The sequence below is a fragment of the Pimephales promelas genome, chromosome 6 (assembly GCF_988280905.1).
Source record: "Pimephales promelas chromosome 6, fPimPro1.hap1.1, whole genome shotgun sequence".
Lineage (NCBI taxonomy): Eukaryota > Metazoa > Chordata > Actinopteri > Cypriniformes > Leuciscidae > Pimephales > Pimephales promelas.
Genome location: NC_142774.1, coordinates 25,328,023 through 25,344,412, shown reverse-complemented (window position 1 = coordinate 25,344,412; position 16,390 = coordinate 25,328,023). Strand labels below are relative to the sequence as shown.

General features: G+C 36.3%; 1 protein-coding gene across 2 annotated transcripts; it reads left to right on the top strand.

Annotated features, from left to right (window-relative positions):
• The first annotated feature begins 471 nt into the window (after positions 1–471).
• On the top strand, positions 472–16,343 carry arhgef38 (Rho guanine nucleotide exchange factor 38). Of its 2 annotated transcripts, none has more exons than XM_089132288.1 (14): positions 472–1,133; positions 4,170–4,358; positions 4,692–4,805; positions 7,561–7,708; positions 7,800–7,817; positions 8,122–8,321; positions 8,534–8,667; positions 8,753–8,857; positions 10,393–10,515; positions 11,143–11,454; positions 12,095–12,226; positions 12,304–12,505; positions 14,310–14,521; positions 15,842–16,343. In XM_089132288.1, the coding sequence occupies exons 1-14, from the start codon at positions 908–910 to the stop codon at positions 16,022–16,024; spliced, it is 2,298 nt and encodes a 765-aa protein (XP_088988414.1). In that variant the 5' UTR covers positions 472–907; the 3' UTR covers positions 16,025–16,343. The 2 variants fall into 2 exon arrangements, with proteins under 2 accessions (XP_088988414.1, XP_088988413.1); XM_089132287.1 differs by having other exon boundaries at positions 473–1,133; positions 4,170–4,354; positions 4,688–4,805.
• Positions 16,344–16,390: the final 47 nt, after the last annotated feature.

Below are 16,390 nucleotides of genomic sequence, written 5' to 3'. Positions count from 1 at the left end.
CCAGAAACACATTGTTATGCAGCTTATATATCCAGATCCATGACACCTGAATGAAGGGTAAATTCACATGTGTTTATGGGAAACTTTTGAACATACTTTTACACAAATACACAGCTGAACCCGAATGTATCATGCATGTGAGTCAGAGTTAAAATGACTAACAACCATCTCTGATTAAGGTACATTTGAGTTTTGATAAGTATTTGATCTATTAAAGTCTAGTATTATTTAAAAGCCCTCAGATTCTGTCACATGACATTTCACGGGGTTTACGCATTTGGTCTTAATGTTGATATACACCAGCATTGACGTAATGCTTTGTAAATGTTGACACAAATCGAAAACTTTACAGGCCTGTTTGATATGTCGACCTTTGTCATGGCCTTCAAAGTTAAGTCATCAGACCCTCCTTCTTGTTTAATATTAACTCTATCTGCACTCATCCAAAACAATATTTCCAATAGTCTAAAGGGATTGTAAAGCGCCACACATAGATACTTATTGCTTGTGTCTTGGATGGCTGGTGGTCTGTTGCTCTCAGTATTTATTCCACATATCCCAACAGGTATGCAAATTCACGTCACTTAGCAAGATACTACACTGTGTGAAACATTTTATACCATCTATATTTGCCTTAAGGGAGAGCAGACTCCCTCAGAAAAGAGCAGAATCTCTAGCTTCATGACTGTCTTTTTTGTAAAGAGAGAAGTGAAGGAGGTGTGGCTACGCGGCTCTCGTGAGACAGGTATGGCGGAAACAGAAGAGGGGGAGGGCTTACCTGCATGGAGTTAGTGTACACAGCAATAGAAGCAACACTGCACCTGTTCCTCTTCCCAGACTCTCCCGTCCCTCTCTTTTACCACCTCTACTCCAGGCAGCCAACAAGAGGGAGCAAAAAGGGGTCAACATGGATCCCAACCAAGCCAGTGGGAATGACAGAGAGAATGAAAAGGTGGAGAGAAAAGAGAAGGACAAAGGAATTAAAAGGAGAAATAGACTTTTCGTAAGATACCTGGAAAGGAGGAAGACAGATACTATTGTGGAAGATGACGCTTCCAAAGGTGACATCAGCATCGCAACCTTGGTGAGAAGGAGCTATTCTGACAAGACAGAGTATAGTGCAAAACTTAAAGGTAATTTTTCCTCATGGACAGAATTTTCTTTTCAGCTAATTTGAATGAAGTTTATGACTTTATAGTGGTTAAACATCAGATCATTTTGTAAAGCCTTGATAACCTTAGAAAGACTGTTGTTGGGCTCACATCAACACGCTTTAACTTGTCACCAATACTTTTTCTGACATCCTACCTAGCAGCAAGTTAACACAGACTTGATTTTACACAAATTATACTCTTTTAAAGCGTCCCATCTCAAATTCCATTAGATCTTTGTGCAGAGTGAAGTAAAAAAATAAACAAAAGAGGCCATGTGTGTGCTGATGCTTAGCACCTGTTGCGTTGTTACATTACAGAGAGAGAGCTATTCCCACTGGACTGATGTCACATATGCAAACTGAACCTCGGCCACAGTGCTGAACATGGTTGTGGAACAGTCGTAAACAAGCAGCCACAGTGCCTGCGCTGTTTACTTTATCAGGAAGTTGCTATCTACTCATTTTTATTTGGTTTATTTCACATTGCATTGTTGGAGCATTTGGCTTGATGAGTAGAATAATAATAGAAATATGAAGTTCTCATTTATTTTCTTGCAAATGTCATGTCACAGTCTGCTTGTGATTATATGTGAATGTCATCATAATCTTAACTTGAGAATGACATCAGCTGACAGAAAAACTAGTTTAACAACTTCCACTGAGCAGGGAATGAAGCCTTTCTGGGCTGCCAAGTCATGACATTGAGGACATCTCACAGCTATGAGGACAGTCTTGTCATACAAGACTCTTAGTTTTCATACAATAGCACTTTTCGGAGTATTCGGAATTCGGAGACTTCACAATTCATGAGCAAACAAACCATTTTGAATTTCGCTTAACAAACAGCACATGACTGAAACGCTTGCAAATAGTCAGTAGTTTTAGTTTCTTATTGTAGGCTACGTGTAAAGCATTAGCAATAAGACTTATGATTTTGAAAACCTTTCAGTTCTAGAAATTAGTTGTTACATAAACTTATTAATATTAATGTTCCAACAGTGAGATAGTCCATTTTTATAATATTAATTTCAGTTGTACACATTTAGCCATATAGTATATTAGCATAGTATGCCATTGACAGACAGCTGTATGTGGCACATTAAGTAAAATATGATGACATCATTGAGGAAATGTTGATCCCCGAACAGGAAATGCTCATAAAACTGAGTGTTCTGATCACTTATCTTGCTTCATAATGAAACAATAGATTAACTAAAACAAGAATGTTGTGTTAGCACATCAATATGACTGTGTAAATGTGTTTGAAATATGATATTATCATGTCTTTCAAAAAAAAAAAAAAGGTCTAAAGCAAACACTTGATCATATGAGATACAAGCTCTTAATGGGCACTTGCAGGGCAGGTTCCACTTTGTGTGTGTGTGTGTGTGTGTGTGTGTGTGTGTGTGTGTGTGTGTGTGTGTGTGTGTGTGTGTGTGTGTGTGTGTGTGTGTATAAAAGGTATGTTGGGATCCTGTATGTTTACTTTGTGTTACTGAATCAAACCAAGCGGAGAAGATAGGATGGGAGTCTTGCTTGAAGCTTTCAAATTTAGAAAATATTTAAAAGGAAATAGGCAGATAATTACTGATGCTATACAAAGGCACTGGAGCTAAATCAACACTCACGGTTAGCTCAAAGCACATCTCCAAGCTGGAGTTCAGTCAGGTAATGTGTTCCTGCAGAAAACACAGGTTTCCATTAGCCGGCCATCAGTGAAAAGTCTTTGTGTTTTCTTTTCATGGGGACCTTTTGCCAGTCTATTCAAAATTCAGGTTCACAAGATAATTATGTATTACCAATGAAACATTTGCTATGATGAATCTTGAATGCATTGTAAGCTCAAGAGTTTTCATTTATTATGCATCAAGACATACATGTTCTGGAGATTTGTATAGGGCAGATTCATTAGTTATATGATTCTCTGTGAGTGGAATGAGTGAAACACAACTCCTCTATTGTCATAACCAAAGTCTTTGTCTAAGACTTGCTCCTTGAATCATTTCTCTCTTTTTTTTTTTACACATAATAAGTCACAGTTTTGTTTCCTGTGTAATTAAAGCTGATTTAGAATTTCTTAGTGTGAAATTTATGATTTGGTCATTTAGAAATGTTTACTGCAGTGGGAACTCCTCACATCATAGAAGTAATTTCCTTTTTTACATCTAAAAATTATTAAAATGAGGTCTAATTATTAATTATTTTAAACACCAAATCTGTATGTTTGAGATGTGCAGGCACTAAAAGAAATAAAAGGCCTTTTCAGCATTGCATCACTGTGCCAAAACGTAATGTGAAACCTGGCTCCACCTTTGCCTGTAGCCTCTCTGCCTCTTTCTGTAAGGAGGAAGTGTCAAATGGAGGTAACCAGGAAACAAAGAATCATCTCACTTCCCATGAGTACATACTTGCTTTGTTTAACTTTCACATTGCTAGCAGCAATACCAAATATTTAGTTTTATTAAGTAAGCTAATGTATTCTATTTTGATGATTCATAACTCAATCAATCAAAAGAATTGCACTGCTGAAAAGACTCTTAATTGCATATAATTATTCAAATATTAAATTAAATTACTGTTATAAAATAACACTCTAGGTCAGTTTTCAGGTCAGTTTTTATTACAGAGAAATTTTTTAATCCCATACCCATCATATAATATACTTTTCTCGCAATTGCATGATATAAATTCGCAGTTCTGACTTTATAATACGCAACTCTGAGTTTATATCTCACAATTCTGAGGAAACAAGTCAGAATTAAAACTATAAAGTCAAATGTTAATTAGAATTATGAGTAATAAACTCGTATACCTCGAACTCGCTATTGTGAGATAAAAGCTCAGATTTGTGAGATATATACTCACACAATTGTGAGAAATGAAGTCAGAATTGTTTACATCTTAGATGTATTTTTTACTGGGAATTTCTGGCAAACACCAATGTGTTCTTTTTACCAATTTAACATGATTTTTTTTAATAATGTATGTCTTTTCTTTTTCTTTGTCCTCGCATCAGAGAAAATGTCCCCACATGATCTCTCTTTAGCCACATCCCCAGCCATGGATCCAGAAGAAATTCGCCACAGGAAGATGATAAAAAGGTCAAAGGTCATTGAGGAGCTGGTTAGGACAGAGGGAGATTATCAGAAGGACTTGGAGCTCTGCATAAGCGAGGTTCTGCTTCCTCTCAGAGCAGCCCAGGCATGTTCACAATCCCATAGAGATCCTTTCTCTCAAATATTAAAATTATGTCTTTTTTAACATGATCAAAAGCAACCTAAAGTACAAATCGGCTGGGCCATTACAAACACACCACATTACAATCTTGTAACTGCAGATTTAGAACACCTTTAGATTTGTAATGTCATCACATAATCACCATAGAGGTACAGAGGTTTTATGTTATCACTAAATACTACAAAAAAAAAGATTCCAATGTGTGGTGTGTTTCTGTTAACCATCTACTAAACTTGCTATGTCTATATTAACATTTTGTTTGATGCATGATTTTGGGGTCTACTGGGTTTGTTATAGGTAGTGGATGTGGATCGACTGTTCACCAATATTGAGTCTGTGTGTGATGTCTCTGCTGATCTGCTCCAAAGGCTACAAGATGCCATAGCTGACCCTGACCCTGAAACACAACTCATAGGTAATTTTAAATACTTTTTATATAGAAACATTCGACTTACAAGCATTAAAACAAAAACTTTACCATAAGTTACATAACAACTGACATTACAAATTAGGATTCATTTAGTGGTTGTTATTAAACTAAAGATTAATGAACTTAATAAAAATAATGATAATATACATTTTTTAATTTAAAAAAAAAACTGTTAAATAATTGTTTTACTATTGTATAATTGAATTAACAAATGAAGATTTTTTAAAACCTTTTCGTAAATGTAAAACATTATCCTATATTGTGACTTAATTACATTTTTATAGATTTCTAAACATTAAAAAAAGTTACTGCCTTAAAATTTTAACTACAATCAACTTGGCTGTTTAAAGGGTAACTAAACACCAAAACAACTTTTTTTAGTTAATGGTCTGTAAGAATGGAGCTTCATAAATGCTGTTCATTGATTCGAGTACATTTTATGACAATTGAGTATAATGTGTTTTGATTTTCAAATATATGGTGTAAAAACGTCTGAGTGCTGCCCTCTTCAGGTTAAACGGAAAGCTCCTGCAGTAGGGGTACTTTCTGACGTAGCGAACTCTCAGACGCCACTCTGTCACGCCCTTGGTGCGAGCTCACCACGCCCTTGGCAGCCCCTGCATCTGGTTCCGTCAAAACTACTGTAGCGAGTCAGGCGTTGGATTTATGAGTATTGAAAACAATCAGGATAGCATATATTAGCATCTAGTTAGCATAGCATTTATATAGTTATTTAGATTATTTTTGAAAACAATCAGGATAGAGTATTGTTGCATCTATTAAGCATAGCGTTATATAGATAATTTAGATTATTTTGTGCTCTAGTAGCATAGTACAGTTAGGATAGCTTCAAGTTAGCATAGATTTATCAGTGTTTAGTACAGTGATCACGATCAGGATAGTAACGGAATAGAGGTGGACATGGGCTTCTCCACACGCAGTGGCAAACACTGCTCGTCCTGCATGGACTCCTCCACCGCAGCGGCGTCTTGATGTGAGTGATCATGGATATTTTAATCACAATTTATGGTTAGGATAAAGTTAATCCTCTGGGGTCGACAAACGAGCCGGCGCATTTTGCTGGATTTTTTCACATAGCGGCAGAATATCAATATGAATACATGCCCATAGAGCGTGCGTTATTGAGATCAACTCGACGACAAAACTCATCAGATGCCGGTCGCGATGCGGGAGTTAAGACCGCAGTTTGAGCCAGCGGCTCGAATGGATTTGGCCCTGTGTCTACATCCACTTCAGGTGAAGGTGAGGGAGAAAAGTCCTCGACTTCAAATAGCCGCTCTGTTGCAAAGGCAGCTACTTGCGTCACTCCAGTCTCGCTCTATTTTAGAGTCTGACAGCAGCTGTCACTCACGGCGGGTCTCAGGTGCACGCCCCCTGGCCCCGCTGGGGTCTGCTCATTTTTTCAGCATTTTTCAAATATTGCTAGTGGGTGGAGTCAGGCTCTGACCAGGGGTTTAGTTACTCTTTAAGTCATTAGCCGTTTTCTAACCCATACGCTTAAACAATCGCCTGATGGGCTGAATGAGCCCTTCTCTGACCACTGCGATCGCCTCTATAATCCTGTACAGTGAAATAAATAAAAGGGATTCGGGCTCGAATTTGAGGCTGGGCGTGACGTCATGCGCGTTCACGCTCGCCTGGCTATGTCTGGCAGGTTCGCCGCCATTCTCCGTATCAGAGAAGACAACTCGAGCGACACAACTCTAGTCAGCTTTCCACAAAAGTAGAAGATTCAAAGTGTAAATGCATCTGGTTGTTGAAACCAGGCTATATGTAATGTTATTTTAGTCATGTAGGACGACGCGCATCACCTCAGATGAGCAGCTGAGCGCCTATTCATAAAGCCAGCGCGCCGCAATCTATCGCAAATCAAAGTGAAAGTAAGTCGCAGATGCTTAACACTACCACCTTCAATAAAAGTAAAGAAATTAAATGATCTTATACCAGGGCTGTTGCCGCTTTCTCTTATTGCTCTTTGCTGATTTTAAAATTAGCCGATGATCAATAAAATGCAGCTCATATCTGTTGGTGACGTGCACTTCATTAAATCTGTATATAGCGCGGGAATTGAAGATCGGATTTATATCCGTTTTGCAAAAACACATTTATGTGACCAGGTGTAAATGGAATCGTTTTGAAAAATCAGATCAAATCAGATCAGCTATCCGATCTGAGAAAACGCATTGTGGCCGGGTGTAAACAGCCCCAAAGAGACCGGCTTGTAGTTCATTCCAAACTGCAACGCAAACTCCACGTGAGACAACTCCAACGTGTTTTCATAATAATACAATCATAAGTGGATACAGTAAGCACATAAAACCTAAGTTTTCTACTACCCCCGTTTCCCCTCACACACACATAAGTGTGTAATTAACTCAAATGCCTTTCCTTTCATATATTTTAAATGACTTGCAGATTTATAACTTTATTACCTCATTATGACTGTAACAAAAGATGTGTGCCGCACAGTGTGCGGCTGATGCCCCTTTGGTTATGAACAGCTCGTGTGAACGTGCGTGTGTGTGTTCCATGAGCGCGCACACCTCTGGTTGCAGTTTCGCTTGTCGCCAGAGGGGGCGTAGTTCTGCAAAAACTCAGATACTTGCGTTTTGCACCTTTAAATTGTATTAAACTGACTTTTGAGTTAAAGCAATGTAATAACAAATGTTGCCATAACTTATTGATCATTTAATTTATAGACTGATTATTATTTTTTTAGGAGAAGTTTTTATCCAAGCCAAAGCTGTCATGGAGGAGGTATACAAAATTTACTGCTATCATCACGACGAGGCTAATGATTCACTCAAGTCTTATGAAGCACAGGAGGACATTCAACAGCATTTTAGAAGATGTATATCAACACTCAAGTAAAGATGTTAACTGCATATATCTCTTAGATTATCCGAGGCCTTTGGCTCTGATGTGTACAATAATTACCTATTGTTTCTTTTCTCACAGGAAAATATATGACTTGGAGTGAGTATGCCATTTTTGATTTAAACTCTGTCATAAATAATATACAGTAGTGAAAATTCTTTCATTTTATGATTATAAATATGAATGTTACTTTATAGACATGTTAAACAGCTTAGTTCTCAGTGCAACTTATAATTCAAGCTTTGCATTAATTGAAACTGTGACTTTGTTGTTGCTAGCCTCATGCTCAGTTGAGCTACAGACACATCACAAAAGTAATTTATACAGATATAGTGAACAAAGTGGAGTTCACCAAATATGAATTGTTCTTCAATCAATGTTTTTTTTTTCTTTTCTTTTTTAGAGGGAAGCCCAATTTGCTTGACATGGGATCTCTGATCATTAAACCAGTGCAACGTGTCATGAAATACCCGCTGCTATTGGCTGAACTGTGGAATGCCACACCCATGGACCATCCTGACAACAGGCCCTTACAGGAAGCTCTGACCACTGTGAAGATCATTAACGTCAACATCAATGAGTTTAAGAGGAGGAAAGACATAGGTGAGACATACATAGGATCTTGTAATAACTATATCAAACAGGCCTACATGTTTTTAGGTTGCAAGTTGTCCAATAGTGCAAACATGGTTCAGAAAGTATTTTGGGTTAAAGCAACCATGGATGTCTTTAAAACTCACTTATAAAAGATTTTTGTTGTTGTTTGCTTTGAAAGTATTCAAGTTTCCAAATGTATTACACTTGTGCTGTTACAGTGCTGAAGTACAAGAGGAGTGACGATGAAACCTCACTGAGGGGTAAACTCAACAAGTTCAACATTCATTCTATCAGGAAGAAATCTGACCGCCTGACAAGCTATTTTAAGATGCTCACTGGAGTTGAGCCACAGGTACTTTAACCAAACGAAGCAAAAAGAAACATGTTTTTTACTCAGGCCTCTGTGTGTATTGTTGCGGCTTTTCTCTTCTCCACAGGTGAGAGATGAAGCGTTTGACAAGGAGGAAAAACTTTTCCGTTGCCTTGAGAAAGCTGTGAAACAGCTAGTGAAAAACATCAACTGTTACTTGATCTATACTCAGGTATGAAGAAACAGGTGACATACTTTTAGTTATAAAAATAGATGGAATTAAGGAAAGACACTTGAGGCAATAGTATTTTCATACATTGGTACATTTTGAGATATTTTGGCTATTTTGCTTCCATGACAGACTAGTAGGAAGAAAACATCCAAATACAGATTTAAGTGTTTATTTTATTACAAGTTATATATTTGCGTCTGTAGTTTTTAAAAAATATAAGTAAAGGCTTTTTTATGACTTTTTTTTCATGCACTGAGCCAGAAATCCCATCTTTAGTACATACACCATAATTCACAGTTTTATTAATATATGTATTCTATAGGTTTAACAGATGGGGTTTGTTTAATGCAAGTTTTTATTTTATTCCTAAAACATGCCAAAATAAAATAAAAAAATGGCTGTTGACAGTATTTTCTGATTTATGACGCGGTAAAAGTTGATATCCAAAACCTTTATTATGCCAACAAAATGAAACCAGAATTTGAAAATGTATGTAAACTAGTGCATATTTAATTAGATAATGCATAATTTGCTTGTTCAAACAACACAGCATTAAGAACTTAATGTTAACAATGATTTAATACCAAGTTCTGGCATGGTGCAGGCTGATAGGTCCTTAACTCATTTGCGATCACATCGTCATCTACATAGCTCAACATGCAAACAAATACAGTATTCCTGTTAGCAGTCTACAGTGTTCAGAAACTCTCCACCTTCCCCACCTCCATTGATCTGCTATGTGGGGTTATTTCATGTATGTTACATGTGCAGCAGCAATGTCTGTGAATGTATTGGCATCAAGCCATATAGCATAGCATATCTATTCCGCCAAGACACATTAACATTGCCATATCCACTACCATTGCCATGCCAGTCTCTCTGAGAGTTGTCAAGACAGAAGTCTTATTGTAGCTACTTTGATTAATCACCTGGGGAAACGTGAGTGATGTCTATTAGTTCATTTTTTAGCCTATAAACATCTCTTTATAACATTTCAATGATTGTTGTATTATTTTGCTTTAAAACAGTGCAATGCACATATTTCACAAAGGAAATCTCTATATTGTCATTAGAGCTGTGAGTGTCACCACATCCTTCGCAAATATGATTAATTTAATTTATAGAAAAACTCTGCTGCACTTTATTGTCCTTCTTCCTGTTGTGAAAAACTAACATGGTGTTTTCATTTCTGCCTCGGGTCTTCTATCATTATAGGGCATTTTTCCCCTTTAATACTATCCTTGCATTTATCCTTGCAACAGTTCCTACAAACTGTTAATTAAATCACCTTGTTCTATTTAAGTCATAATATTTCAAATTACCTCAAAACCAATCTTAAAATGGCTGCATGGTTCAGGACAATTTTTGCAGCATAGGAAAGTACTGAGATCGTGCTGGCTACTGAGGGTTTATTTAGGAAAAAAACATCCAAATCCAAAAGGCCTAGCCCCATTCTACTGTAAATTTGGTTATTAATTGTTGTTATAAATGTTGATCAGTACTATGTCCTGTATTTATATTTCTCTTTACTGTAGGAGATGATATCCATTGCTGTTCAAAATGCACAGGACCTAGAAACTATAATGAAGGATCCAGACAAAATAGACACCAATGGCTTTCAACACAAGAGGAATGGCAATGACCCATACAAACAATTTGTAAGTGTTTCCCCTCACACACACACACACACACGCAGACACACAAAATGTAGCCTATTTGCATAAACTATGGAGTAAAAATTCCCCTCAGTTCTTGTCAGCAACGGTGACTGTGAAGCATTCTCAAACTTTCTCAAACAGTCATGGATGATCATTTTTAAGTGAGCTAAGTTTCTCTTTAAAATTACATTAGCAACAGGAAGTACAATAATGCACAATATGAGCTCAAAGCCATCATACAGATTGCAGCACTCTAATATTGTGAGATTCACTCAAATATACCTAGGTGGTGGTGTGGCACAGTGGATAAGAAACATGCCTTTGGTGTGAGAGACCCAGGTTCGAATCCACTGTGAAACACCAATGTGTCCCTGAGCAAGACACTTAACCCCTAGTTGCTCCAGAGGCATGCGACCTCTAACATATAGCAATTGTAAGTCGCTTTGGATAAAAGCGTCCGATAAATGTAAATGTATTCCCTTAATTTTTCATATTTCAAACACACAATTGTATTGTTATGCTTCCTTTTCAATCTAAGCATTTAGTCTGTAAGGGCTGTAAACCTTTTAAATGTCTACAAATGCTGCAAATAGCAGCTTAAAAATGTGTTTGGTTTGTGTTCCTCAGAAAGATCATATGGAGCATCTGGTTCTGGCTCCTCTCTCCAGCCTGCAGGGAATGTTCGCATCACCACAGAAGCTGATACAGAAGCGCTACGATAAACTGTTGGACTACTGCAGCCAGTTGGATTCCCGATCCTCCAAAGAGGAACAGGGCCTGGCCAAACGAGATTACCAGGCCCTCAATGCCCAACTGCTCGATGAGCTGCAATGCTTCAACCGAGCTGTCAGGACCATCCTCACCAACTGCTTGATTTGTTTAGTGAAATTAATTAGAAAGCTGATGGATGCAGCCCAACCGTCTGTCCACCAGCTACCGGTGAGTTAAAGCAGGCAGAAAATTAATTTTGCTAAAAATCATTTTGAAATGTAGAGAAAGTAACAGTGCCCTTTTTTCATGTTGGAAACCCCAGTTTTAAATGTCTGCTCAAAGGCAAAATGGTGATTTTACAACAAATCAGGTTACTTCTGTGGTGAGTCTGATCCATGGTTGGATTCAAACCTACAACCTTTGTGGTATCCAAAACCATTAGCCTGTTTGATGTTTACACATGATAATTTGTTACAGTTACTTTCTGTAAAACAGTACCAATGGAGATAAATATAAAGAATATTCAAAAGACTGTGTAATATAACATTTTACCCATTACAGTGTTTTTTTTTTAATCTACAACGATGGTTCTCAACTTTTTGTAATCCAAGGCCCTCCCTTTGTACAAGAAAATATTCATTTATGGCTCACATATCTAGTCTGATTTGTACCCCTGAGACTTCTGTTTTAATAATAATAATAAAAATGTTTGTGTTATTTAGATTGTTAGTTTGTGTTTTTAGCATTTATTTAAGATTATTAATATACATTTATTTGACTTATTTTTGACTAGTTAAGAATCACTGATCTACAGCATGTCCAAAATTCTGTTATGCATTTTAATCATTGCATTGGTCATTCCATCCAGGTTCCCTTGTCGAACGTTAGTGAAGTCCAAAATTCTATCATGGAGGAGCTGAACAACCTGGGATTCTTCAAAGAAAATTCCCAAAAGCTGATGGAGCGCAAAGTGAGCTTTGAGAAACGGGACAAGAAAATGGTATGATTACAAATGATAATATGGGTAAACCCATATTGCTGTTAAGGTCTCAGAGTTGAGTGTAAAATTCTCTTCAGGCCCCAGAGATCCTCAGACAGACAGAGGAGCACAGAGCCTGGCTCCTGGAAGAGTATGCAGTGGATCGGCTCTATCAGCTCAAGCGGAACTGCAATGCCTGTCAGGAAAAAGACATCAGCCTGCTAGAGGGGGAGCTGGTGGCCCTGCTGGAAGACAAAGACCCAATGGGCAGCAGCAGCCGCTGGCTGGTACACACTGGGAGTAAGTTTGTTTACTTGTGTTTAAATCATAGACTGAAAAAAAAATATGGACAAAGCGTCTGTGACGTCATCTATAGATTTTCTGAAGAACAGTGACGTCACCTATAGACTTTCTGAAGAACAGTTTTGAGGCTGTTTATGGGGGGTATGGGTGGCACCATTGGAAAATACAAAATAGCCTACAAATGTTCAGAAAGGATACAGAGGTGGTATGATGTGTTGTGGCAGATCATGGACGTCAAATTCCACTCGGCGCAGCCCGTTATCAGCTGTCAATCAAAGTTAACCGCCCTTATTTTTTGATGCATTTTATATCTAAATATGATCTAAACTAACAAGTTAGAAAAAAATCACCCCCTCACAGTTGTCAGGCACTCGGAACCTATAGAAAAATACAATAAAAGTCCATGGGACCTACCTGTAACGATATGAATTTGATATGAATATGAATTTATGCTGAGAAAACGGACATTTTTACATGGGGTCTATCACATTACATGGGGTCTATCACATCTCCCTCTAGCGGATTTTAGATGTAATGCAGTTTTTGCACGATCGGGTAGGCTTCATTTTTCAGATTAGAATGTTGCCGCTAATTGGTTTAAATCAGAGCTATGTATTGATAAATACACACTATCCTTTATTTTCAGAAAAAAAGATGTATAATAATGCACAGCATTTAAGAAGGAAGTTTTAAATATTGATTATAGTCAAGATGTACAGAAAACATTTCTTATTATTATCACAGTTGTGTTATAATATTTTTGTAAAAAATAGATTCCCCATGGTTGGGGATATATATGAATGTAATGTTCATTGAATGGTTATGGCACACAAAACTGAACACATTTCTTGGTAAAACTTTACAATAGGGCTCTGTGTTAACTTGATGCAGTAGCTGTCATTACATTAAAATGTACTTTCATAGTTTTCATTAGTCTAAAGCTAATGTTCATTTCTTCTTAAATTAATATATTTAACATTGTATTGCATCAAGTTAAAATTAACATTAACTACTATTATGAATGAATAGGAATTAACAATACATACACATACATACATGTACAATATGTAAAAATTAACATTAACCAAGAATAATAAATTCTGTAACAAACAGTTGTTCATTGTTTGTTAATGATACCCTAATGGATTAACAAGTTGAATTTTATTTTAAAGTGTAAACTGTTTTTTTTTTTTTTTTTGTTTGCTCACACTTACGCTATTAATTCACATGAGAGTTTATACTTGTAAACACAATTTATTTACAGTAGACCCCATTAACTAAAGCATTAATAAGGCTAGTGGAAATGTTGTATGCACCCTACCTATCTGCTGTTGAACTTCATAACCTTACAGCATAGAGTAATGAAATCCCGTAAGGATTTTCTTTCGTCACATGTCTATAAACTAGCCTCTCATTAACTCCACAGAGACTGTTGCTTCACAACAGGACCATCATTCTTGTTATCTCAGGTGATCAACATGTCTGTTATCAACTACGGAAAGGAGTTTCAGGTCAATGGGGGATAAAAAACAGTGACTGGAAGTAAAAAAAAAAGAGTTCATCCACTAAAGCCCTTGAAATCTTTAAATATTACAAAAAAGAAAAAGAATGTTATGCACCAACTTTGTTACTTCTATCCTTCAGACAGCTCATTCAATTAGTTTGAGGTCTGAAACTGATCTGTCTGCGATCGCGTTCACTCTTGTGGTCTTACAAAGCTGCCATTCTTTTGCTCTTATTAGGCTCCTGCTGTTGATAATGACATTTCTCTTTCTCTTTGTGTGTGTGTGTCTGTGTTTAGTTACGCAGGGCTATGTGTACTCCTCATTCCTAAAAGCCTACAACCCCCAACGAGAGGTGACTGAGAGGCCAGATGACTTTGACAATCTGAGTCTGTTTGTCTCGGGCAGCAGGAGCAGTAGTATGAGAAGCTTCAGTCCGAACAGCACTTCAGACAGTGTGTCCCCTCAGTCTGGACCACAGGAAGAGCCGGACCACTCTGAGGACAAATATGTAAGACACATGGAAAGTGTGTGTGTGTGGTACACAAGACTTAAAGGATATTTAATCAGTTTAACACATTCAAGTGTGCCGTTGTTCCAAATATCAGCACTGGTGATGCACTGAAATTTTGCCAGCTGAAAATATTCACCCGAAACAGCAAAAAATAAATAAATAAATAAATAATTAAAAAAAAGTTTCTAATGCATATCTGAACTCAGATGGTTGTAATTAGAGAATGCTTTGAAATACAAAACTAAGGTTAAACTTTTTTAAAAACAAGTTATTGCAGAAGTAAAAGCAGTCTCAAAAAATTAAAGTGTAAAAAAAGTTATAATAGTGTAAGTTTATTGTAAAGCAAAATGCACTAAACTAAATCTTTTTGTTTTATACAAAATATACATTTTACAATATGATTTGAACTCTAAAATTGCTAGAAAATCAAAGCCTTATTATCTAACCAAGTTGTGATGATGTTTATATCATAAAACTATGATATAAACATTTTTCATTTTTCATCAATTATGATATAATCAGAAATATTTTTGATGATTTATGATGATTTCTAAAATATATGATAAGGAAAAAAGGCAATTAAAAAGTGCAGCAAATGTACATTGACAGTTAACAGGTTTCTCTGATGATAAGTTTTCATGTGAAAGTGTCTATTTCGAGCACACAATATGGATAAGCAACAATCAGCTGTGTGGACAAGCTTTTCCGGGTAGTACAGAAATGCATATATCGGATTTGTGTCATTTTTAAAAGATGATTTAAGCTGCTTGTCAAAAAACAAACAAACGCAGAAATAGTCAAGAAATCAGAATTGGTTTGTCAAAACATTTGTCTTGTGATGGGTTGAAGTATGTTAGGCGATGATACTACTAAATAATCACTGAATATCATATTAATATTTTGTTTGTTAACATTACCTTGGCTATAACATTAAAAGAAAAAACAACTGTTTCAGGAGGCAGAAATGTTAGTCATTTTGATGAAAGATTATGGCATTTTTTTTTTAGAGTAAGATAAATAGACCTGTGGAGTGAATGGGGTAAATCGAGCTTAAATTTTTATATTGTGAATGGGATAGACAGCGTCATCTACTGATCATATGTCCCAGAAAGGCTCTATGAGGACAAATTGATTTTCAGATACAGTACTGTTATGTTGGAATAAAGTGGGGTTTTTTTTTTTTTGCTGTTTAAAACTAAAATGACACCTGATCTCTAAAGTACAGCTTTCCTGTTATGAGACTGTGTTGTTGTCAAGCTGAACGATATAAAGACAATAACAACAAGACACTAATTTTACTTCTCTTTTTATCTGCAGTTCTATGCAGTTTATGCATTCCAAGCACGCTGTGAACAAGAGCTCACGCTTCAGGAGTACCAGCATGTTCGTATCCTTCAGTTTTCAGACCTCGGTGGTAACAAAGACTGGTGGCTCGCTGAATCTAATGGACAACGTGGCTACGTTCCAGCAAACTACCTTGGAAAGATGTCATATGCCTGAAACTATTTTTTATGTCTCTATTAATATTTTTATTTTAAGGGAAAAAAAATATGAATTATAAATTAATTGCATAATTAATTATAAATTAATTAATTAATTATAAATTAATTGAAGGCCAATACCGCACAAATATTTTTGCACTACATGATGCTACCAACAGTGTTTACTTGAACTATATAAAAAATGTTATGGACAACGTGTTGCTAATTAGAAAAAAAAAAGTTTAACTATTTGTATATAGTTATATAAATATAATATAATATATATATATATAAATCTTATGTGATTATTAAATTATTTATAATCATGCAAATGACCTTGTCTGTTTTTTATGGTTCATTAAAATAAGTATTTAAGTCATTCTAA

What these genes read in the sequence shown, in the direction of transcription:
- arhgef38 (XM_089132288.1), top strand. Translation starts at nt 908, where the DNA reads ATGGATCCCAACCAAGCCAGTGGGAATGACAGAGAGAATGAAAAGGTG. An exon ending in TAAGAGGAGGAAAGACATAG is followed by an intron (nt 8,322 to 8,533) that starts GTGAGACATACA and finishes GTGCTGTTACAG; the next exon opens with TGCTGAAGTACAAGAGGAGT. An exon ending in TCACTGGAGTTGAGCCACAG is followed by an intron (nt 8,668 to 8,752) that starts GTACTTTAACCA and finishes TCTTCTCCACAG; the next exon opens with GTGAGAGATGAAGCGTTTGA.